The sequence below is a fragment of the Lepidochelys kempii genome, chromosome 12 (genome assembly GCF_965140265.1).
Source record: "Lepidochelys kempii isolate rLepKem1 chromosome 12, rLepKem1.hap2, whole genome shotgun sequence".
NCBI classification, from domain to species: Eukaryota; Metazoa; Chordata; order Testudines; family Cheloniidae; genus Lepidochelys; species Lepidochelys kempii.
This window is the reverse complement of record NC_133267.1, coordinates 42900011-42922966: the sequence shown is the minus strand read 5'-3', so window position 1 is coordinate 42922966 and position 22956 is coordinate 42900011. Positions and strand designations below refer to the sequence as shown.

Genomic DNA, 22956 nt, shown 5'->3' with positions numbered 1-22956 from the left:
GAGTTGCAGCCCTGGAGAGAGGCCAGGCAGTGGCAAACAGCTACGAGGTGCAGGGAGCTAAATCAGCGGACCCTCCTTGCAGCTCCCAGCTGTTTGCCACTGCCAGTTCATGCAGAGCTAACACCTGAGAGCTACAGGAAGGTGCCCTGGAGGGTAAAAGGGGGTGTGTACCTGGGAGATGACTCAAGCTGGGGGGGCAAAGTTGTTTCTCCCCCCAACCCCAACAGCAAGCACTAGTTATCCTCTGGCAGATGCTCCTAGCCCCACCAAAAGCCCTGAGCTCCCCCCTCCCAGGCTGATAGGTAGAGAATGATAGGGGGGAAGGGGGGCTCCGTGAGCTGCATTTTAACTGTAAAAGAGCCACATGTGGCTCGGAGAGCTGCGGTTTGGCTACCCCTGCAATATAACCTAAAGTACATAAGAATAAGAACATAAGAACGGCCCTACTGGGTCAGACCAATGTTCCATCCAGCCCAGTATCCTGCCTGCCGACAGGGGCCAGAGCCAGGTGCCCCAGAGGGATGAACAGACCAGGTCATCATCAAGTGATCCATCCCCTGTCACCCATTCCCAACTCCTGGCAAAAAGAGGCTAGGGACACCATCCCTGCCAGAACTAGGCACAGTAACACTAAAACAGATACACAAGGGTTACCATCTGCTCCTCTGCTTTAATGTGGTACATTTCCCAGTGCAGCCCAAAATGACTTTAGCCTTTGTAGTTGAGGCATATCAGTGTTTAGCTCTATCTCTGCCCGATCTCAGGATCACTGCTCCTCATTTTCTTCCTCCTATGGTGTCCCTGGGTTTCTGATTATTTTTTCTATGATAAATCTAATTTTATTATTTCCTGCCCATGTTCCTCATCTCCAAAAGGGCACAGAGCGATTCTCTGCCCTCGGTGGCAGCTACACGTTTAGCATGCTTTCCACTAAAGTTGGTAAAGATTCAGAAGGAATCGTTTGTACAATGTGCCTGGCTAATTTGTGTAACTCTTTATTTTGCCGAAACAAGATGACGAATGACTCCACATTAATGGTGCTGCGAGGCTACTGGGAAAAGTGAGCGTCTTGTGAAATAAAAAAAAATGCTAGCAGAAAATAATACAAAGACGTGATGGTGCTCCCCTAAAGTCACATGGTCTCATGGATGAAGCCCAGGGTTAGGAAGCAGGAGGTCCTCAGCTCACTTCCTACCCCTGCTACTGACTGGCCTCAGTCTGCACATACAGCACTTCACAGACCTTAATCAGGCCCATTTTACAGATGGGGAAAGTGTGGTGCAGAGGTGAGGTGACCTGTCCATGGTCACAGCATGTCAGTGTCAGAACCAGGGCTGGAAGCCAAATCTCACGTTTAGGTCCTAGCCTGGTCCCCTGGAGCAGAGCATCACCTTGAAGGTGGTACCTCATCTGTGCAACAGGAGCCTCCACTACTACTCTGAAGTTTCCACCATGCGACATGTCTGTCAGCTTCTCCAAGGCCACCCCTAGGCAAGGTACAGCCTCCGAACTCCTCCCCCAACCCTCTTCCCGGTCCACAAGCAAGATCCCCTCCACTCTTGCCATGCTGCTTACAGTGAAGCAGGTTACCCGTGGTTGTTCCCTTTCCCCACCCTGTCTCCGAGGCTGTCTGCTTAGAATGAGTTCCTAGGAGCCAGAATGGTCTCTTCTGCTAGTATGTCATGAGTGCTATTGGAACCAAAGGGCAGTCACAACGTTACTGGGGTTAGTGCGGCTACAGCCCCCAGCCCAGAAGGTTGGTGGTATCCCGTCCTTTTTACAGACCCAAGGGTGAAGGAAGGGTCTGTAAAAAAGAAGGGTGAAGCTCTGTGCTGTGGCCGAACAAAGTCCTCTATTTCAGTACTCATGCTGCTAGAGACGCCCCCTCTAGCTGGACGGATTTTGGGATGGGAACGGAGGCCCAGGCTGCCCGCCCTTTGGGAAAGGCTTTCCACCTGCAGCCAGCTACGCCACAAGGGTCCAAGCACAGGAGGAAGCAACAGGCATGGAAGGTGACTCATTACACATAAAATTAATTTATTTTCCCTCTGTTTATCGGCTGTGGCTTGGCCACTGGAGCAGACTGTATCCCGACAGCCCGCTCTCACCAGTGCTGCCTGAGCAGAAGCCTCCCAGCTCCATTCCCACGTGCAGGAGCAGCCCAGATCTGCCTTTTGTGAGGGGGTGGGGCAGGAAGGGTCAGTCAGGTGCCATGTGAGCCTCCCTCTGGGGAGCGGCAAGGCTGCCGGCGCCCAGTGGGCTGCGTGGAGCCGCAGCGGTAGTTGGGCTACAGCTCAGTGCAGTAGGCTGTTGCTCTGCTCCTCAAAGGCCATCTTGCCCAGGAGCTGGCTTTCCAGCTCCACATTGCTCACTGGCAGCTGGAAGAAGTTCATCTCGGCTGCCAAAGCAGCCATGGCAGAGGGGTCCTGGCCAAACTGGGCCCGAAGCATCATGTCCATTTTCTCCAAGCGCCGCTTGAGCCTCTTGGCCTCGCGCTCCCGGATGAGCCGAGCCTGCCGCTTCTCCGGGGTCTCATTAGCGCGTTTCAGCCTCATGGCCTCCCGGTCCCTCTGCAGCCGCCTCGCCCGCTGTTCATCTGTCTCTTGCATGCGCTGCAAGCGCTTAGCCTCTCGATCCCGCATGCGCCTCACCTCCCGCTCCTCTGGTGTCTCATTGTCCCGCCGGCTCTTCTTAGCCGTGCGCTCCCGCTCCAGACGCTGAAGCCGCACTTCTAGTGGCTCGTTCTGCCGGCGAAGCGCCCACTTGCGCACGCCGGGAGCCTGGGCCTCCAGCAGCTTGCGATAGGCAGCACAGTTGTTGCACACTAGGAGGATGCCCGCAGGGTACACAGGGGCGTTAAAGGCAACGTCCTTCTCCTCAGTACCAGAAGGGCCCTCGCTGTGCGAGGTGGACAAGGAATCTGCACTAAGCACCTCCGGCAGTTTCTCACTGGAAAGCAGAAAGAACAGACTCAAGGATCTCCTGCTGACACTGTGTGCCCTGCAAGGAGCCCCCCGCATAGGGGAGAGGCAATGGCCCAGCCACTAACAGCCCACGATGGTGGTGTGCATCAAGGGCTTTGGTGATGTTAACATACCTAGACATATTTGCCAGGAACACCCACGTAAAGGGTGTGGGGGCAATGTCAGCAAAGAATTAAGGCTGGGGAGATTGAATTCAGGAATTACCCAGTTAGCCGCTCAGATGCTCCAGCCCTGGCACCTTTGGATTTCATGCTTCAGTTGTAATTCTCCTGAACAGCTCATCCACCAGAGCCAGGGCTACCTGAATCCAGAGCCTCACAGCCACCTGCCCTGCCCAGAGACTCAGTGCCCACGAAGCTTCCTCCAGGAAGGACAAAGGGCAGGGGGCAGCATGGGACTGAGCTTGGCTCTAGTGCTCCACCCCACACTGGAATTTCTAGAGTAAAGGAAAAAACACTGCTTTGCTGTAACTGGAAATCCCAGTGGGCTCTGCATGGCTTGGTCTAGGACTTAGGGAGCCAGTCCTAGACAGCATGGTCAGGGAGTTCTCTGGGTCTGCCTGTGGTGAAGGACAGCTGGAAGTAGCTCCCTTGGGGGATAGTTCCAGCTCTCCCACAAGGGCAGGATGGCAGTAGTTCATGTTTTACTCCAGTCTCCAAAGGCTGAGGTGATCAGTCCGGTGGCTTCACCTGAAGCAGCCCTGCTAATTGTGACTCTCGGGGCCTGAGGTGTCTGCATGCAACCCCAACCGAAAGCGGGAGGAAAGTCTCACCCGTTGAATGTGGCATGGCTGGTGAAGCGCGCCCCACACACTGCACAGTTTGATAGTTGGTCCTCTGAGTGGATCAGGAGGTGTCGTCCCAGGGACCCAGGGGAGCTGAGGGCTCTGCCACACACTGGACACATGTAGCTCTTGGCACTGACCACAGCTGCAGTGTGCTGCAAAACAAGCCTTAGGTTTTCAGTGACCAAACTGCCCAGAAAGCCTGCTCTGCCTATTAAATGCTCAGTGGGTATGGAGAAATCTTTCAGCTCCTCCCCATTGTTTGTTACTTGGCTCACCCCTGTTGTTATCACCAGAACCTTCGTCTGTAGGTTCCTGGGCAAAGCCCAAGCACCTTGAGAATGAACTGCAGTGCTAGGCATGTTGGTTATGGGAGATGAAGCATGTTTACAGCTGCATGTTGGTGCATGGGGAGGCAGTTAGGGCTCAGGCCCTTAGAGCAGAAGGGCCTGGACCAAGTCCACTTGCAGTGTTCACTGCTGCAGCTGAGGGAGCACTTCCTCTGTGTAAAGCATGATCGAGCTAACTTAGGGAAGGTGCCTGCAAACGTGTGCACGCAAAACCAGCCTCACTGTAAACGGCAGCTGGGAACTGAGACTGGGTTAAAATGAAAGGCCTACAGAAGGGGGGACTTTTTTCAGTCATACCAAAGGGGCTGCCCTTGATGGCTGCTGGTTTGGGGCGGAAAAGTGTTTCATTACTAGTTGTACAAACACTAACTTGGTGGGGGGTGAGGGCTGAGACCACGGCTCTGGGAGGCCACGGCTCTGGGAGGCCCCAGCAAGGGCTGGCCTGATGCAGAGCTGCAGCTCTCTCTGTGAAAGAGCAACTGTTTAGATAGGTGGGACCCATGACAGGACTGGCCAGGACTGGCCATGACAGGACTGGCCCCAATGCACACTGCAAAGCAGTTTCTGTGCCTAGTTTGAAAACAGCTGGAGATTCCCAACCAGGGCTGAAATGAGGTGAGGTCAGCCCCTGGAGTTGTGAGACGGGGCGTGGCAGAGAGGCTCACGTTCCAGAGCGCTCGGCTAATTCTTCACCCACTATTCTGGTTTGCAGTGTCTACAGTCACCTTCAATTACTTTCCAGCTGGAAATGTGTCTTTGCTTCTGGCAAAATCAGAATCAGGATAACCCTGCAGCCCCTCCTCCAGTGTGAAGTCTGAACTTGGGGCCAGCAAAGGGCTCCTCCAGGTCCTTCTATCACTTCAGTTCCTTTCACCCCGAGAGAGGGCTGAGCCCTGGTTATCTGAGTTCATACAGAAGATGTCTCCTGGGAAAGACGTCTCCTACCTGGTACACATGAGCAATGAGCTGCTCTCTGCTTCCACATTCCAGCTGGCAGAGTGGGCACTGCGACAGTCCCAGCATGGGTGCTGTATTCAAATCCTCAATCACCTAAGAACAAGGAGACGCCAATTCAGTAAGAGTCAGGAAAAGAGATTTCCCTCTCGCAGCCCACCCCACTCTTTTGTGGACTGCAGCAGGACTCTACGTAAACCCTTCTGCCTCACCTCACCTCACCGCCTGCACAGCTCAGACAACAGGCCCGACCTCACGGCATTCTGACCCGGGTCCTTGTGGGGGACTAGTCCCAGCTCCTCTGTACAAACAGGAGGAAAAAGCTGACCCCATGCAGAGCTTCCATAGCCCACAAGGCAGAAGAGTCAGAAGCGCCATGGAGTCCACAGGTTTCTTGTGGACACTGCATAGTGTCGGCTTTTTCCTCCTGTTTGCATGGAGGAGGCATTGGAATAGTTCCCGCACTGCCAAGGACCCAGCTGGTACAAGGCAGAAAAGTTGGACATGGAAGACACTTGGGACTGGCTGAGAAGGTGAGCGAGGTAATATCCTCACCCACCCTCTCTCTTTAATATTCTGGGACCCACACAGCTATAACTACACTGCATGGGTCTGGGCAGCAATCAACAGCTCAGAGAAGGGTGGATGGAAATGGATCAGAGAGGAGAGGAGAGTGGGGATGGGAACAGCTGAGGACCCTGTCCAGTGCCATGTCTGAGAGTGGCTAGGTTGAGCAGATGTAGCTTAGCTTCCCTCTGCCACCCCTTCTGTCCCCTACCTCAGAGCAGCTGCTCCTGGCAGTCCAAGAGCTCCCCAGAACCAGTATCCTACATGGCTTGGCCTGTGTTTGGAGAAGGCAAGATACATAGCACCACTCCCCATAAAGAAAACGGAGCCAGACCTGACTAGGTTCCCAAGCGCCTCCATGCTGGGGAGGGGCCAAAACATACTACAAGGGAGTGAAGTGCTTGCCTCACTTTCTCCAGTCCGTTGGTTTCCAGCTACAGGCTGCTCTGCATTTTCTAATTCCTTTTTCACTTTCACCATTGTGCCATCCTCCTCAGAAGTGTGAGAAGAGACTTCATCCTGCGTGGTCTCCTCTTCCTCACCATCGCTGTCACCTGGAACACACAAACCAATCACTCAAGGCCCTATGCAGCACCTTAAGGCCAACCCCTAAAACAGTCAATAGCTACAGGACTCATCAAAGTGTACACACACACCCTGCACCCTCTAACTATCACACAGTCAGTCTCCTCCATCCATCACCCGAAGGTGCCGAACTCACTGCTGCTGGAGTCCTGATCCTGCAACTGGTGAATTGACGGCCGCTGGTCTCCAAAGGCTCCAGGGAAGTCACTTTTCATCATGGCCTGGCGGGCTTGCTCCTCCAGCCCTGCGAAGACTTGCTCCCCTGGCAGCCACAAAGACAGAACAGTCAGAGGGCTGCGTTTCCATAGCACTCACTCTTCAGCATGTTCTCCCAGGAGCTACATTCAGGCACTGAGCTGCTCAGATACAAGAGTCCCCACCTCTTATCAGTCTCAAGCAAGAATCTTCTGAAAGGTCTACATTGTCCTGCCCCATGGCACCAACACGCTTGTGCCTGCTTAGCATGGGGCTAATTGTTAGAAGCTGGTAGTGACAAACTCCTGACCCCAGCCACCCCTCCCCACCAAAAACACACTGTGCCCTGCCCATCCTCTCCCTACATCCCCTACCTGGCACATGGAGCCAGCAGAAACCCTCTTCTATCCCAAGATATGCTCACGCCACAGCCAGATGGGACCAACAAGGTCTGCTTTCACCATATGGCCACACTACCAGCAGGGGTGACTGATGTAAAGAATTGGTTTTTAATCTTGTTTTGTATTTATAATTAGGGTTTTTTTTTTAAAAAAGGTTGATTCTCATTGGTTGGTAACCATTAAAACATGTTGATTTGCAGCTAAATGTAGCTGTTCCACTAGATTCGGCAGGTTTCTGCTAAGCAGCAGGATGTGCTATATTTACACATATTTAAGCAATTATACAGCTTAGTCAGATTGTTAATGGTTACATGTTTTATATTTTGTTGCAAATGGTAAGTGCTACATTTCTTGGATGATTTGTTTTCCTGGTGAGCTGTGTCAAGCTGCATTTGGAAATTGGAATTCAATTAAAAATGCACAGACTCAGCATTGTGACGCCGTACGTCCAGGGGGATTGTTTTGAGGAAGCGCTGTGGCTTGTGTTATGCTGGTGGTAAGACTACTTGAGCACCAGGGTCCCCTCTGGCGTTGGACTCTAAGACCATCGTTTCTCATCAGCTAAACAGAACTCCTTGAAATGTGTTGGATACACTGGGAAAAATGAATTTATCAAACTCTGTTTTGCATCGTCACTGGGTCTATGAAAGGCTGTATTAGTGACAGTTAGGGCAGTGACCTGACCGGGGCCCAGAGCCACAAAAGCACTTACATGCCTAAGCCTCAGAGGGAGCTGCCCAAGTGCCAGGTTTGGCTCTACTGCGATCCACAAAACTCCCATCAAACTTTGTAGGTGCCTAAACTCACTTGGCACCAAAGTTTCTGCCTCGGGGCATGTGCACTGCTGTCTCCCACTAGCCTTCTGGGTGCCTGTCTCACATCCAAGTCCCAGGGCATTCCATGAACCATGGGAAGAGAAAGGATTTGCACAGGGCTCTGCCACCTCTCCAGAGAGCACTCTCACCGCTGAGCTATGGGCTATTCTGATGTGGGGCTGACTTGGTCACCACTGCAGATAAATACTCCAGCAAGACCATGGGAATGATGCTGGAGCCCAGTAGTTAAGCCATCTGCCTGAGAGCTAGCAGACCCTGGGCCACTCCCCCTGCGCCGATCACTCCTTCAGTATTTCTCCTCTACCTGCCTACATTTTGTGTGACACCATGAGGTGCCTACCTCATTCCCGCAAGAAACCCCTTCAGCGCCTGGCTGCAGGGGCCTGTTCATGGCTCGCTAGCTGCAGCCTGGGCTTAGGCACCTTTCTCCAAAGAGGGATGGAGGGCTTAGCACACACCCTTGGCACATCACCCTTTGGCTCCCTTAGACGGCTCCCTGCCTGGTTTGCTGGCTTCCGTGGTTCCCATTCTTAGGCCTCGCTCAGCCCATGGATTGTATAGAGGCCCCAGCTCCTAACTCAGCTCTACGGATCTCAGCGTTGGTCCTGTGCAGCGTGACACTGAGTGTTGCAACCTCTCTGTCCCATTGTGAATCCCACCCATGGCATCTCTCTGCCACGACACTAATGGTAGCTAGGCACCTAAATACCTTGAGGATCTGGGCATCTGGCCTTCAAGATTTCAGAACCAGTAGCTCTCACCCACTCACACCTCATTTTTATTCATCGACTGGATGAGGAAAACAAACTTTCCTGCCAGTTTAACTCCTAGGTGGTGCTCAACTTTGAAGTAACCAGTCACTGAACTGAACTAGCTGAATAAACTGAAATGAAGAAAATATTCTCTGCACCTGTAGATGAGGCTGCTGCTGTCAAAAGCTGGTTCAGCATTAGACTCTGGTTCCCCATGCTTAGCCAGCGACTTCTACCAGTTCAGTGATAACTTTTCTTAACACTTCAGCAGCAAACTGATACTACTGGAATGTTTTTTATTTAATTTAAATTATTTGAGTAGATTATTGTAAGTTTAGGCCTCAGTATAGGTTATCTTAATTAAAATAGGGTTATTTTTAAAAAGAAAAGCTCTATTTAAATGCAAAATCTAACAAAATAATTTTTTAAAACGAAGGATTGATTTTTATCCACCCTGATTATCTGACAAAAAACATGCAAAAATGGAGTTAAGGTTGAGACTGCATATCAGTAACTTAGAGTAAAAGATGTTACAATAATGTTGTAATTAGCCCCAAACCAGGCACTATAAACTCAGACGTTTAGAGTTAGGGTTACATATAAAAGAACACCAACCATGGTAAGGTCTGGAAATGCACAAGCAGAGTCCAGACACAACTTTAACTTTGCCCTGCAGTGACCCTATGCAATAATCAGACCATTCTGATAAGTGCCTTTTAGTGCTTGAGATCACACATAAAATTAAATCAGTGGCTCTCAACCTTTCCTGACTACTCTACCCCTTTCAGGAGTCTGATTTGTCTTGCATACCCCCCAAGTTTCACGCACTTAAAAACTATGTGTTTACAAAATCAGACATAAAAATACAAAAGTGTCACAGCCCACTGCTACTGAAAAACTGCTGACTTTCTCATTTTTACCATATAATGATAAAATAAATGGAATGGAATATAAATATTGTACTTACATTTCAGTGTATAAGTATGCAGAGCAGTATAAACAAGTCATTGTCTGTATTAAAATTTAGTTTGTACTGTTTTCGCTTGTGCTTTTTATGTCGCCTGTTGTAAAACTAGGCAAATATCTAGATGAGTTAAACCTCTGCATACTCCCAGGGGTACACATACCCCTGGCTGAGAACCAGTGGATTAAACTGATTGATTGTTAAAGACACATGACATTTTCTCTTGTTTATCCCCCTTCATGGCGTCACTAGGTGCAGAGTTAAGGTTATTTGGGTGCCATGCCTGTGCATTTTCAGAGCTTAACATGTTTAGCTGTCTCTTAAATTTAACCCAAAGTCTGAATTTCCTGGATTTATAATGCCTGATTTTGGGGTAATTACAACATCCCTGTATATGTATTTTACCCTAAATTACTGACATGCACCATAACATGAGACCTTAGCTTCATTTTAATCTAGCTTTTGTCAGTGAATTTCTTTGTTAAATTATTAAAAAGTCCTAAACAACAAAAATGCTACCATGGAATATTTCTAATGATTTGAAGTTGTTTTTTTTCTAATTAACCTATCAGGCCAGATTTATGGGTGTGCTCTGGCTGCTTCACACCACTATGGAGCAGTGCAAAGCAGCTGGGGCTGCGTTTACAGCTTCTTTGCATTGTCAGAGCAGCACAAACCAACTGGAGTGCATACCCTAGTGTTCCTCCCAATCTTGTTTGCTACATTATCCTATCCACACATGCCAAATTCACCTTCCCTGCAGTCCGCCACATTCCCCTGCACATGCCCCCTCCCCCCATCTCCTGTGTTTTCCTGTCCTCATCAGTTCTCTCTCCTAGCCTCTCAGCTGAGTAGATTTGATGCAACACGTAGCTTTTGAAAACAAGTAATTAATACTGTCATTCTTTGCTGTTATTATTTGTACCTGAAAAATTCTCCTGCTGAAAAACTCATACACAGTTCCCTCTTTCAAAATGGCCTGTTCTCAATAGGACTCAGAGCACTGGCTGCCCTTAGCAAATATGGTCACTGAAACCATTTGTTCCCAATGGAAGTGAAGCCAAGCTGCCCTCCAGGAAAATGGTGACTCCCCATACTATCAGGAGGCAAAAATGCTAGGCAGTGGAAGGCATTTGTGCTGAGGGCAGCCTTAGTGAGAGCAATGGGGGATACACTTCTCCAAATGGCCAGTATCTTAATTGAGGGCATGTCATGGCCTTAGTCCTACTGATAGGAGATGGCAGCAATGCTGACATAGGGCAGTTCTTTGATTCATCAGCCTCTTTGGACGGAGTACATCAATCCCACACAAAAACTACTCATTGCACCAGACCATTCTTCACCTCTCTGCCAATCGCGTGCAGATTTCAGATTTTGAAGAAGATGCACTGTACATAACAAAGAAATTTAATCCCTGATTTAAGTGCAAAACTCGCTTTGAATCTGAAGCTATGGCTGGTACCTCCATAGTTAAACTTCATTGGGATAGCCACCAGCATAAGTATCGATGACACAGCACATCCATATTAGGCATGCTGTTTCACTTAGTTTTGTCCCACGTCCACACTTGCCCTGCCTTCTCATTACCTATCCCACAGTTCCTGGCATGCTTGAAGCCGTGACTTGTGAGAGTTCAAAAAGCCTTCAGAAATTTCAGGGGAATTATGGGAAAGGTCAAATTCCCATAATCCCCTGGTAAATTCCCAAAAGCCTCTGGTTGCCAGCATAATTTCCTAATTCTTTTGTCAGAAATGGAGCCGAGGCTGCATGCTCAACAAGGAAGGTTTCTCCTGGAGCTTTTGGAAAGCAATTCCTAGGTGTGTGAGGCAAGGTAGCAAAGGATATTGTGGTGGGGCCTGCGTCTGAAATCAGCAGTTCCCAGTCACACACACCCTCACCCAGTGGATGATTCCAAATAGTGCTGGAGAATGATTTCCATTGGGTGGAGTGCTGCTTCTGTCCTTTTGGGTCCCGATCTCAGCCTCAGACTGGCAGAACCAAGGTACGAGAGACCTGAGGCAAGCAGCAAAGAACAGAGAATTTCAGTACTGTGGTAAATTGCTCTCCTGGATTATTACTAGTGAGCACGGAACCATTCTAGACTCATATGTCTGTGGTATGCAGTAAGGGTATGAGAGCAAAGTAGAGAATGTACCAGAGATCACTAAAGGAGTCAGGTAATTAGGGTTCCTATTCCTATAATCTGGCACTATTGATGAGATATGTCCCTCCCAGTCTAGTCCATGGGGATGCGGGCCTTACCTTGGGTTCCTGAACATGTATGTAATGTGACTGGCCCAATGTGTGACATCAGGATTCTCCAAAGCGCAGGAGTGTGCAGAGGGAGACTCTTCCTATGAATAATATCAACCTCAGTCTCCATGAGTGTTGTCATGCTAATAGTTGCCTGCTGGCTTTTTGCAGATCACATGCGACACTAGGGTGGTTACTTCCAGGAGCAGTGGAGGAAGTGCCATGCCCAGCTGGACACACTGGCTGCTATGCTGGCAGTGGTGCGTGCGCTCAGCATTCTGCCCACATCACACAGTCCAGGAGCACATGCATCCTAAGTGCCCGTGTGGAACTGGGCATAGGGAATTCAATGTTACGCTACTTTTTTAGATCCCTCATTAAGCGCCTACCCTATTACCCTGACCTAGCCTCTCAGGGGACTGATGGAGAAGTGCACTGTTGGGGTACTGCTAGGCCAGGCGCACCAGGCAAAGGACTTGGGCTGTGGCGGTAGCGGTAGCGGGATTTTCCTCTCATTGTTTGTGCGCGTTCATATAGCTCCTGCCCTGGTGGTGTTGCACTCCCTTTGGCAAAGGAGCACAAGGAGCGGCTTGTGAGGATAAAGGACAGTATGCTTGGTATTGAAATCACAGATGCTTTTCCACAACTTTATTAAATACAAACAAGGCTGCAGGTCTGCTGCAATACCGAAACAAGTCACCAGAGTTACGCCACAACCGGCTAGAGAGAGCATGCTGAGATTCCTGATAATGCCTCTCTTTTGGGCTCCAGTTCTCCTTTCCACAGTCTTGTAAAGGAATAGGGTGCCTGAGAATGGCTGTGGTGGTATGGGGCTGGGCAGGAGGGGAAGGCACAGCTGCTAAAACCAGATGGTGTCAACATGGCAGGCAGTTTTTCCTGAGCCCTGCCCCTCTGGAACTCTGCCTCCTCCATTCACATCTCTCGCTCTCTGGAAAAAGCCTTACATAAGTCCCCTGTCCTGCTCAGCCTACACGAGTTCTGAGATGAGCCTCTTTAAATACTTGTACAAGTTCAAGGAGGGACCAGAGTCCCTGTTCACACAGGTCTTCTCCACACTTCCTTTTCCAGGACCTGAAACTTGCTCACTGAGGAGCTAATGCACCTGCCCATCCCTGTTTGGGCATGTCCATGGCTGTGAGGGCACTGAAATGAAAAAAAAGAAAGGGAAGTTAATAACCACAGCAATAGCTCATCTAGCTCTCCTAGTATCAAGGGATTTGGTACAAGTAACAATTTGAAACTGAAAGTAAGCTTTCTTCCTCCACCCAGAGATGTTAAAGATACAGCAGAATTCACACACCACTAAGAAGAATATGGGTGGGTGGGGAGGGAGGATTAACCAATGAGATCAAGGGAATGGGGCCAGGAGGTGGTCACTGGAATTCAGCTAGCAAAGATTACTTATTGCAGAACCTCAAAAGCATCATTTTGCAAAGGGTCCTGGGCACAAAAAGAAAAGTAACATATGAGCAGGAGGAAAAGACTGAGCTCTGTAGCAGAATTGTTGGCATGGATGAGAAGGGTGACTTGTCTGAATGGAGGGAGGCTGAGCTTCAGGGGTAGCTATGTCTACCACAACGCTTGATTGCAAGGTTGGATGACATCTGGGAAAGGTTTTCAGATATAAATCCTGAAGATTGGGAGAAAATAAAGGCTAAACTGAACTACCACGGTATTCCCACTGGATTTAAAGAATTGCATTGCATATCTCAAATCAGCAGGGAACAGGCAGTGTACCTACAGAATCCTAATATCATGGACGGTATTATTTTTGCATTACTTTGCAAGGTAGGATTGTTTTTCATGCATTAAATGGCAGAACAGGATGATATTAGAATCATGTACTAATCAGTTGCTGTAGTCCTAAAGGAGGGGCAGCAATACAATGAAATGTAAATGCAATGGACCATAGTACTTGATATTTGACTACTTGAAACAACATTCTCACTTTTATTGTGGTTTCTGTGCTCTTCTGAAGTTTTCCCCCTGCTATTCTACCCATTTGAGTGCAGCTATGCAACCAAGTATTTCTGTGCTAACTGGGAAAAGCAGACAATATAGCTAATCCTGGTCTTTCAATGAGAGGGTGCCACACTTGAGGAATAACGGCGGACTGAACTGGGCAGGCAAAGGAGGGACTTGCAGCTGCCAAATGCCCCAGTGTGGCTGAGTGAGGGGAGAATATGGACTAGTGGAGTGAGGAAGAGGTGAACATTTCTGCCCTCTTGTGAGCTTGTATCTGCCCATTTACAATTATTAATTGCGGTGTTCAGAACATTATAGAAAACTCTTCTCCAGCCCCCAACCTGCAAAAATCAGACCCCGGTGGTAGATAGTACAATAAAATGCTGCATACCTGTGGCCCAATTCCTCCTCCTCCCAAACCATCTCCGTCCCTAGGAAGAGATCCCAGTAATACGCCTGTCATCTCCCATTCTGACTCCTCATACTGCCAGTTCACTCAGTTCTTGGAGCTGATGCTCCTTATCCGTCACAAGTGCTCTGGGCTCTCCGCAGGCTGGGTGGATGGGTGAGTCCCAACAGTTCAGTGCCGCTCATTATAAAAGGGGTGAGTTTTCCATCCTGAGCTGGAGACTGTTATTGTCCTCGGTCATGTTGCATAGGCCTTTCAGTCCCTTTTTCTTCTTGTGGCACCACTTGCTTCTCCTGGTGATGCCTACGTCAAACAGCTGCTCAGATACCTGGTCATACATTAACGTGTTGTGTGTGAAGAAGTTCAATTGGTACCAGAGCATCTCTCCCTAGATGGATACCAGAGCCTGTATGTTAGCTTCACACCAGCTGGCAGCATGTTCATATGATGGTCTCCTCTGAGACATGCTGGTGATAGAATCAGATATTGCAAAAATAGGAGATCTTGTTCAGTGTGAAAATAGTACACAACTGAACTCCAGTGTGTGCAGTGCTATACAAATTACTAGCTTCTGAATAACTTCACACCTGTGCAGTGGAGTGCAGCAAAACAGACCAGACAGGCCAACTAAGCACTGTGGGACAGGAGGGGGAAGGTTATTTGTACTGTGAGAGCTGTTATGTCACTGATCTCATCCACTGATCTCCCTTGACATGTGCTCAAAGCAAATCTAACCCAAATAATGGCTGTAAGGCCTCTGCACTGGGTGCGTGGACGCGAAGTGTGTTACAGGCATGCTAGGAGAGACCACACAGTGGTTAGTGTCCCAAATTTCTCTTGTGAAAACAAGGCCCAAGAGTTAGTGCACTGGGCGGCAAGTCACAGATATACTGTGCCCAGTCTCAAACCAAACACAGAGGAGTAGGTATCAGAGAGCACAAATCACAGGGCAGCTGCCAAAAGTCACCGCTAGCACCCCCGGCAATGCCACCAGGGAAGGCTTCTCCTGCTCCCATGCCTATCTTGGGCTCTTGGTGTTTTCCAAATCCCAGTCTCAGAGTCCCTGTTACAATCTCCCCAAACACACCTGCTGGCTGTGCAGAGAGCAGCATGTGTAGAGTTCTTTCTAGTGCCTCATCCATACAAAAGGACAGCAGAGGGAAACACACAAATGCACGCAAGGTGGTAGCATCAGCCAAGAGGGCCATTTGGTAGGACTGTTCTAGCTGCAGCATTCTGCTCTCAGTCCTGCACTCCCACCAGTCACTCCATTCTTAGCAAGGACTCAAGCCTCTCATGCCCCCGCCTTCACAGTTCTGGTAGGAGACACAAGAGTCGATGAGCTCCGTCGAGGCCACCAACTATCATTCTGGGTGGGTGACAGCGCATCGCCACTCCCCCCACTCTGATGCAGAAACAGGCTGGAGTTGTGCAGTGCCCCCTTTGTCACTGAAAGTTTGTATGTCTGTCTCCTAGCTCCCATGATGGCTCACTACGTGTCTGCCTACAGTCAGTGCTGACGCACACACTGACTACAACGGTAATCACATGCTGGGTGCTTGACAAGGCTCAAGAAACACAGGGTGATCTCTCAGCTAACAGGGAGCGTAATCTAGGCAGTATTTAACAACCCAACCACCTCATCACCACTACTGCAGGGAGGGAAACTGAGGCACAGAGAGACTAAGGCCTTGCCTTCACAGCCTGCAGCGGCGCCACTGTAGCACTTTAGTGAAGACTCCCCCACACGGCTAGGAGAGCCCCCCCTCGGCGTCGTTAATCCACCTCCCTGAGAGATGGCGGCTATGTCAAAGGGAGCAGCTCTCCCACAACCTAGGGTCACAGGGGAGGTTAGGTCGGTATCACCACCTCGCCCCGGGGGGTGGATTTTTCACGCCTCTGAGAGACACAGTTATACTGATACAGGTCAGTAGTGCCGACCTGGCCTGAGTGACTTGTCCACCCAGGAGGTCCTGGCACCAAGCCCAAAATTTCCTTCACTGCCCAAAATGCCAACCGAGCCCAAAGGCCAAACACCACACTTCCTAGGGCACTTTCACCTGTGAAATGAGAAGACTAAGTGCGGCTGGCACCCCCTACACAAACACATCTACCCAAGCGTGCTGCCTGTCCATGCCTAGCCTTGCCACCGCATGCCAGAGAGCGGCCAGTGCCCGAATCCCCCACTCACAGAGCACAGTTGCCCCGTTCTGACCATGCCAACTCCACACCCCGCCCCCAATCTGTACATGTTGCCGCCGCCGGCGGCCCCCACCCCGACTCCAGGGAAACGCGACCAGGCAAGACTGCTGTCAGAGCGTGGGGCACAATACTCACAATGAACTTTATTAGGAGTGGTCTGTTTCCGACGGGACATGTTTCCCTGGCCCAGGAGCAGAGGGGTCCTTCCCTCGGTGGAGGGCTCACCTGAGGAGGAGGAGGAGGAGAAGGAGGGTCACACAAACCCACTGAACCCCGCAAAGTCCCCGGCCAAACTCACTCAGGCGGCTGGGCTCTGCCTCCGGCCTTCCACGCAAACTCAAGAGCAAGGGTCACCGGGCTGTGCACGCAGAGCTCATCCTGCCCGGCTGGAAGCCGTCCCACCGGCACCGGGACCGACCCAGCCCAGCAAGGCCTGGCACACCTGACCCTGCTCACCGGGACAAGCAGCAGCAATCCCTCCCCGCCGCAGCAACACCCAGGGAACCAGCCCATCACCCCCCCCAGCGACACGGACAGAACCGGCCCTGTGCCCCCCCCCAGCGACACAGACAGAACCGGCCCCACGCCCCCCCCAGCACCCCTCCCAGCGACACAGACAGAACCGGCCCCGCGCCCCCCCAGCGACACGGACAGAACCGGCCCCGCGCCCCCCCCGTACCCCCCCAGCGACACGGACAGAACCGGCCCTGTGCCCCCCGCCAGCGACACAGACAGAACCGGCCCCACGCCCCCCCGAACCCCCCCAGCGACACAGACAGAACCGGCCCCGCGCCCCCCCCGTACCTCTCCCAGCGACACAGACAGAACCGGCCCCGCGCCCCCCCTGAACCCCCCCAGCGACACAGACAGAACCGGCCCCGCGCCCCCCCGAACCCCCCCAGCAACACAGACAGAACCGGCCCCGCGCCCCCCCTGAACCCCCCCAGCGACACAGACAGAACCGGCCCCGCGCCCCCCTGAACCCCCCCAGCAACACAGACAGAACCGGCCCCGCGCCCCCCCTGAACCCCCCCAGCGACACAGACAGAACCGGCCCCGCGCCCCCCCCAGCGCCCCAGCGACACAGACAGAACCGGCCCCGCGCCCCCCCCAGCGCCCCAGCAACACAGACAGAACCGGCCCCGCGCCCCCCCCCCGCGACACAGACAGAACCGGCCCCGCGCCCCCCCCCCCCCCGCGACACAGACAGAACCGGCCCCGCGCCCCCCCCCGTACCTCTCCCAGCGACACGGACAGAACCGGCCCCGCGCCCCCCCCCCCCCAGCGCCCCAGCAACACAGACAGATCCGGCCCCGCGCCCCCCCGAACCCCCCCAGCGACACAGACAGAACCGGCCCCGCGCCCCCCCCAGCACCCCCCCCAGCGACACAGACATAACCGGCCCCGCGCCCCCCCCCCGGACCCTCCCCAGCGACACAGACAGAACCGGCCCCGCGCCCCCCCCCCGGACCCTCCCCAGCGACACAGACAGAACCGGCCCCGCGCCCCCCCCCCGCGACACGGACAGAACCGGCCGCGCGCCCCCCCCCGGACCCCCGCCAGCGACACAGACAGAACCGGCCCCGCGCCCCCCCCCGCGACACGGACAGAACCGGCCCCGCGCCCCCCCTGAACCCCCCCAGCGACACAGACAGAACCGGCCCCGCGCCCCCCCCCCGCGACACGGACAGAACCGGCCCCGCGCCCCCCCGGGCCCCCCCCCAGCGACACGGACAGAACCGGCCCCGCGCCCCCCCGGGCCCCCCCCCAGCGACACGGACAGAACCGGCCGCGCGCCCCCCCCCGGACCCCCCCCAGCGACACGGACAGAACCGGCCCCGCGCCCCCCCGGGCTCTTACCGGCTCCAGCGCGGGGCCGGGCGGGGCTGCGGACAGACAAAGGGGCCGCCGGACAGACAGACGGAGCGAAGATGGCGGCGGCGCGGGAGCGCGCCGCTAGTGCATGGGGGCGGCTGGGGGCGCGCGAGGCCAAGAGCGTCAGCAGCATTTCCCCCCCCCGTCCCCTCACATCCCCCCCTGTCCGGGTACCCCCCCAGTCCCCTATGTATCCCCTTCTGTCCCCCACCACTTCCCCCCAACCTTTCCCAGCCCTCTACCCGCCCTTCGTACCCCCCCATACACCCCCCAGGGACTCCCGACCCTCCTCCCTTCACAGCCCCACCTGGGCACTCCCCACCCATGTGCCCCCGCCCATGTAGCCTCACCCTTCATAGTCCCCTGTATCCTTTTATGTCGCCCACCTTCTCACCCCACCCACATACCCCCATCTGTGGATTCCCTGCCCATGTACCCTCCCCCCACCCCTTCATAGCCCCCCTTGTATCCTTTATGTCCCCAACCTCTCATCCCACCATTTGTAGCCTCCACCCCTTCATAATCCCACCACCCAGATACCTCCCACTGCCTCACACCCAGCCCTGCCACCCCCAACACGTCCTCGCGCATTGCCGCTGCCTCATCCATCCCCATGTTCGCCATCCATCCACCAATCCAAATCCCTGCACCCCACCATCCAGGCCTCTCTCATCCCTTCCCGACAACCCCTCACAACACATCTCCATTCCCCCATCACCTCCACACTGCATACCCTTCTTCTCACCCTTTCCTGCCAAACCTCCCTCACCCATCCCCCTATGCATCCACCATCCCCTCACCCTGGTCCCCCACCCTACCCTACCCTATCCATTCGCCCATCACCCCTTATGCTTTCTTTCATAGCCATCATCCCCTAACACCAAAACCTCCCATTCATCCACCATACTCCAAAGCACCCCTTGCTCCTATTAAGTCACATACTCACTAAACTTGACTACTCCATCATCACCCTATCACCTCAACATTACTTCCATCCCCTCACCAACTCCCTATCAGCCTGTTCTTCAGATCCTCCCAGCCCTCTCTCTTCTTCCTCACAATCTTCATGCTTCCAAACCTCCCATCTTTACCTCACCATTATTTCCCCACCCCATCACAATACCTCTCAAATCCATTATCAACCATCTCAGTACACAGAAGTTTGAAGGGGACTGTCCAAGGCATAGCGGTGCAAGGACCATGAATCAGCCAAAGATAAAATATATGTGACAGTTGTCACTGGGGGCTTCACACTGAGATTGCTCAATCAGGGCGAACTGCAAAGAATGTGGCAGACAGACAATCCCCAAAACTGGTGATTATTCTAATAAGAAGCAAGTCAAGGAAAGTGTGGGCCCCTTACTGAATGAGGGAGGCAACCTAGTGACAGAAGATGTGAATAAAACTAATGTACTCAATGCTTTTTTTGCCTCTGTCTTCACGAACAAGGTCAGCTCCCAGACTACTGCACTGGGCAGCACAGCATGGGGAGGAGGTGACCAGCCCTCTGGGGAGAAATAAGTGGTTCGGGAATATTTAGAAAAGCTGGACGTGCACAAGTCCATGGGGCCGGATGCGCTGCATCCGAGAATGCTAAAGGAGTTGGCGGATGTGATTGCAGAGCCATTGGCCATTATCTTTGAAAACTCATGGCGATCGGGGGAGGTCCCGGACGACTGAAAAAAGGCTAATGTAGTGCCCATCTTTAAAAAAGGGAAGGAGGAGGATCCTGGGAACTACAGGCCAGTCAGCCTCACCTCAGTCCCTGGAAAAATCATGGAGCAGGTCCTCAAGGAATCAATTCTGAAGCATAGAGGAGAGGAAAGTGATCAGGAACAGGCAGCATGGATTCACCAAGGGCAAGTCATGCCTGACTAATCTAATTGCCTTCTATGATGAGATAACTGGCTCTGTGGATGAGGGGAAAGCGGTGGACGTGTTGTTCCTTGACTTTAGCAAAGCTTTTGACACAGTCTCCCACAGTTTTCTTGACAGCAAGTTAAAGAAGTATGGGCTGGATGAATGGACTATAAGGTGGATAGAAAGTTGGCTAGATTGTCGGGCTCAATGGGTAGTGATCAATGGCTCCATGTCTAGTTGGCAGCCAGTATCAAGTGGAGTGCCCCAGGGGTCGGTCCTTGGGCCGGTTTTGTTTAATATCTTCATAAATGATCTGGAGGATGGTGTGGATTGCACCCTCAGCAAGTTTGCAGATGACACTAAACTGGGAGGAGAGGTAGATACGCTGGAGGGTAGGGATAGGATACAGAGGGCCTTCGACAAATTAGAGGATTGGGCCAAAAGAAATCTGATGAGGTTCAAGAAGGACAAGGGCAGAGTCCTGCACTTAGGACGGAAGAATCCCATGCACCGCTACAGACTAGGGACCGAATGGCTCGGCAGCAGTTCTGCAGAAAAGGACCTCGGGGTTACAGTGGATGTGAAGCTGGATATGAGTCAACAGTGTGCCCTTGTTGCCAAGAAGGCCAATGGCATACTGGGCTGTATTAGTAGGAGCATTGCCAGCAGATTGAGGGAAGTGATTATTCCGCTCTATTCGCCACACCTGGAGTATTGCGTCCAGTTTTGGGCCCCACACTACAAGAAAGATGTAGAAAAATTGGAAAGCATCCAGCAGAGGGCAACAAAAATGATTAGGGGGCTGGAACACATGACTTATGAGGAGAGGGTGAGGGAACTGGGATTATTTAGTTTGCAGAAGAGAAGAATGAGGGGGGATTTGACAGCTGCTTTCAACTACCTGAAAGGGGGTTCCAAAGAGGATGGATCTAGACTGTTCTCAGTGGTAGCAGATGACAGAACGAGGAGTAATGGTCTCAAGTTGCAGTGGGGGAGGTTTAGGTTGGATATTAGGAAAACCTTTTTCACTAGGAGGGTGGTGAAACACTGGAATGGGTTACCTAGATAGGTGGTGTAATCTCCTTCCTTTGAGGTTTTTAAGGTCAGGCTTGACAAAGCCCTGGCTGGGATGATTTAGTTGGGGACTGGTCCTGCTTTGAGCGGGGTGTTGGACTAGATGACCTCCTGAGGTCCCTTCCAACCCTGATATTCTATGATAATTAGATTTACCAATCCAGTGACAAAACAGCTTTTACAATACCTTCCTGGTTACCCAGAAGCCAAAACCACAGCTCCCTTAAATCAACCCAACCTTGGGCTCCCACCCAGGCAGCCAAGTCAAATATGATGAGGATTACTGAAAATTTCAAGAAATCAGACACATATCCACCAGATCAATTAATATTTCAGATCTTAACCTAATATACACTTACAGACAATTCTTATTAACTAAACTAAGATTTATTAAAAAAGAGAAGAGTACTGTGGTTAAAAGATCATTCTACATACAGGTTTCAGAGTAGCAGCAGTGTTAGTCTGTATTCGCAAAAAGAAAAGGAGGACTTGTGGCACCTTAGAGACCAAGCAATTTATTTGAGCGTAAGCTTTCGTGAGCTACAGCTGCATCCGATGAAGTGAGCTGTAGCTCACGAAAGCTCATGCTCAAATAAATTGGTTAGTCTCTAAGGTGCCACAAGTCCTCCTTTTCTTTTTGATTATACATACAGATATGAATAGAGTTCTTAGGTCAGTTTCAAAGTAGAGATGGTGAGCTGCAAAAAGTCAAAAAGTTCTTTCCAGAATCAGTTCATCAGGTTATAGTCCAAACTAGGCAGTTCAAGTCCAATATCAGGGTGATCCACACTGGAGCTGGAGACCTCAGTCTTGCTACTCAAGATTCCCCTGACCAAGCTTAAGCAGATCTGAGATGATAGGATCAGGTCTTGAGTTCTTTTATAGATCTCTGGCAGGCTACTATAGCCTCTTGACAGCATGATAACACAACAGGCCTTCCTTGAATGAAGAATAGGTAATGCACATAGTTGCTTTGAAGTAAAATTCCCTATTTCCTATTCTAGTAGTATTAATGAACATAAGACAATTATCCATTCAAACTATCAAAGCATTCCATTATTGCACAGACAATTTAAATGGAAGACAATGTAAGTAATATTATTTCCTACAGTATCTTACATCTTTGATCTTAAGGTTAACTGAGCCATCCACAGACATAATATAATGTAATTAAGACATCAAAGTGAATTAGCATCCATAAACTAATCTGACAAGATATAGGTAAACACACATACAATTAGTATATACTCTAATTCTCTAACAATACAAGTTTGAATTTCAAAGCTCTACTCTATCTAACATGCTTTGTTAGCTATTGATAAGGAATGGCTCTAATTATCATTTATATCCTTTCCTAATATGTCTTTAAAGGTTGAATTGGGGTCACTTAGCCTGCTAGTTGCTTAGCCCTTTCTAGCTCAGTGTCTACCAGTCAAACTAAAAACTGGATCATTGGCCCTACCTGGCTCTAAGTTACACATTCTCTGCAGCAGCCTTACCGGACAAACCGGGGGCAGTTTCCTTTACAGCGCTGATGCTAGTATCTGGCCTTTCAGCAATCTACCTTGAGCCAATCTCCGTCATGGTGATGGGTCCTAGACCAGCCCATATTTCTAACCCAACCCCCCGACAACTCCAGGGGCCGTACGAGGGCGGGGCCAGGTGCTGCACGGGGCTGGGGGCGGGGCCAGGTGTCGTACGAGGGCGGGGCCAGGTGCTGCACGGGGCTGGGGGCGGGGCCAGGTGTCGTGCGGGGGCGGGGCCAGGTGCTGCAAGGGGCTGAGGAGGGGGGAGTCAGGCCAACCTCCCGCCAGGCCCCGCCCCTCAACCTGGTCGCCGGCCGGTGAAGCGGGTCTCGGCAGGCGGGGCGCGGAGGGGCGGGGCCGGGCCGCGCTCGGCGGGGCGGGGCGCGGAGGGGCGGGGCG

The 22956-nt window shown here is 51.8% G+C and overlaps 1 protein-coding gene across 8 annotated transcripts; it reads right to left on the bottom strand.

Annotated features, from left to right (window-relative positions):
- Nucleotides 1-2020: 2020 nt before the first annotated feature.
- ZNF821 (zinc finger protein 821) lies at nucleotides 2021-22837 on the bottom strand. Of its 8 annotated transcripts, none has more exons than XM_073308373.1 (9): nucleotides 16358-16445; nucleotides 14003-14348; nucleotides 11635-12789; nucleotides 11271-11385; nucleotides 6361-6486; nucleotides 6045-6193; nucleotides 5064-5168; nucleotides 3757-3923; nucleotides 2021-2949 (listed from the first exon to the last, which is right to left on the bottom strand). In XM_073308373.1, exons 5-9 carry the CDS (start codon nucleotides 6440-6442, stop codon nucleotides 2295-2297), a joined length of 1158 nt encoding a protein of 385 aa, XP_073164474.1. In that variant the 5' UTR covers nucleotides 6443-6486; nucleotides 11271-11385; nucleotides 11635-12789; nucleotides 14003-14348; nucleotides 16358-16445; the 3' UTR covers nucleotides 2021-2294. The 8 variants fall into 8 exon arrangements, with proteins under 8 accessions (XP_073164474.1, XP_073164472.1, XP_073164473.1 ...); XM_073308371.1 differs by having other exon boundaries at nucleotides 14003-14487; nucleotides 16358-16443; XM_073308372.1 differs by having other exon boundaries at nucleotides 14003-14408; nucleotides 16358-16441.
- Between the last annotated feature and the right edge of the window lie 119 nt (nucleotides 22838-22956).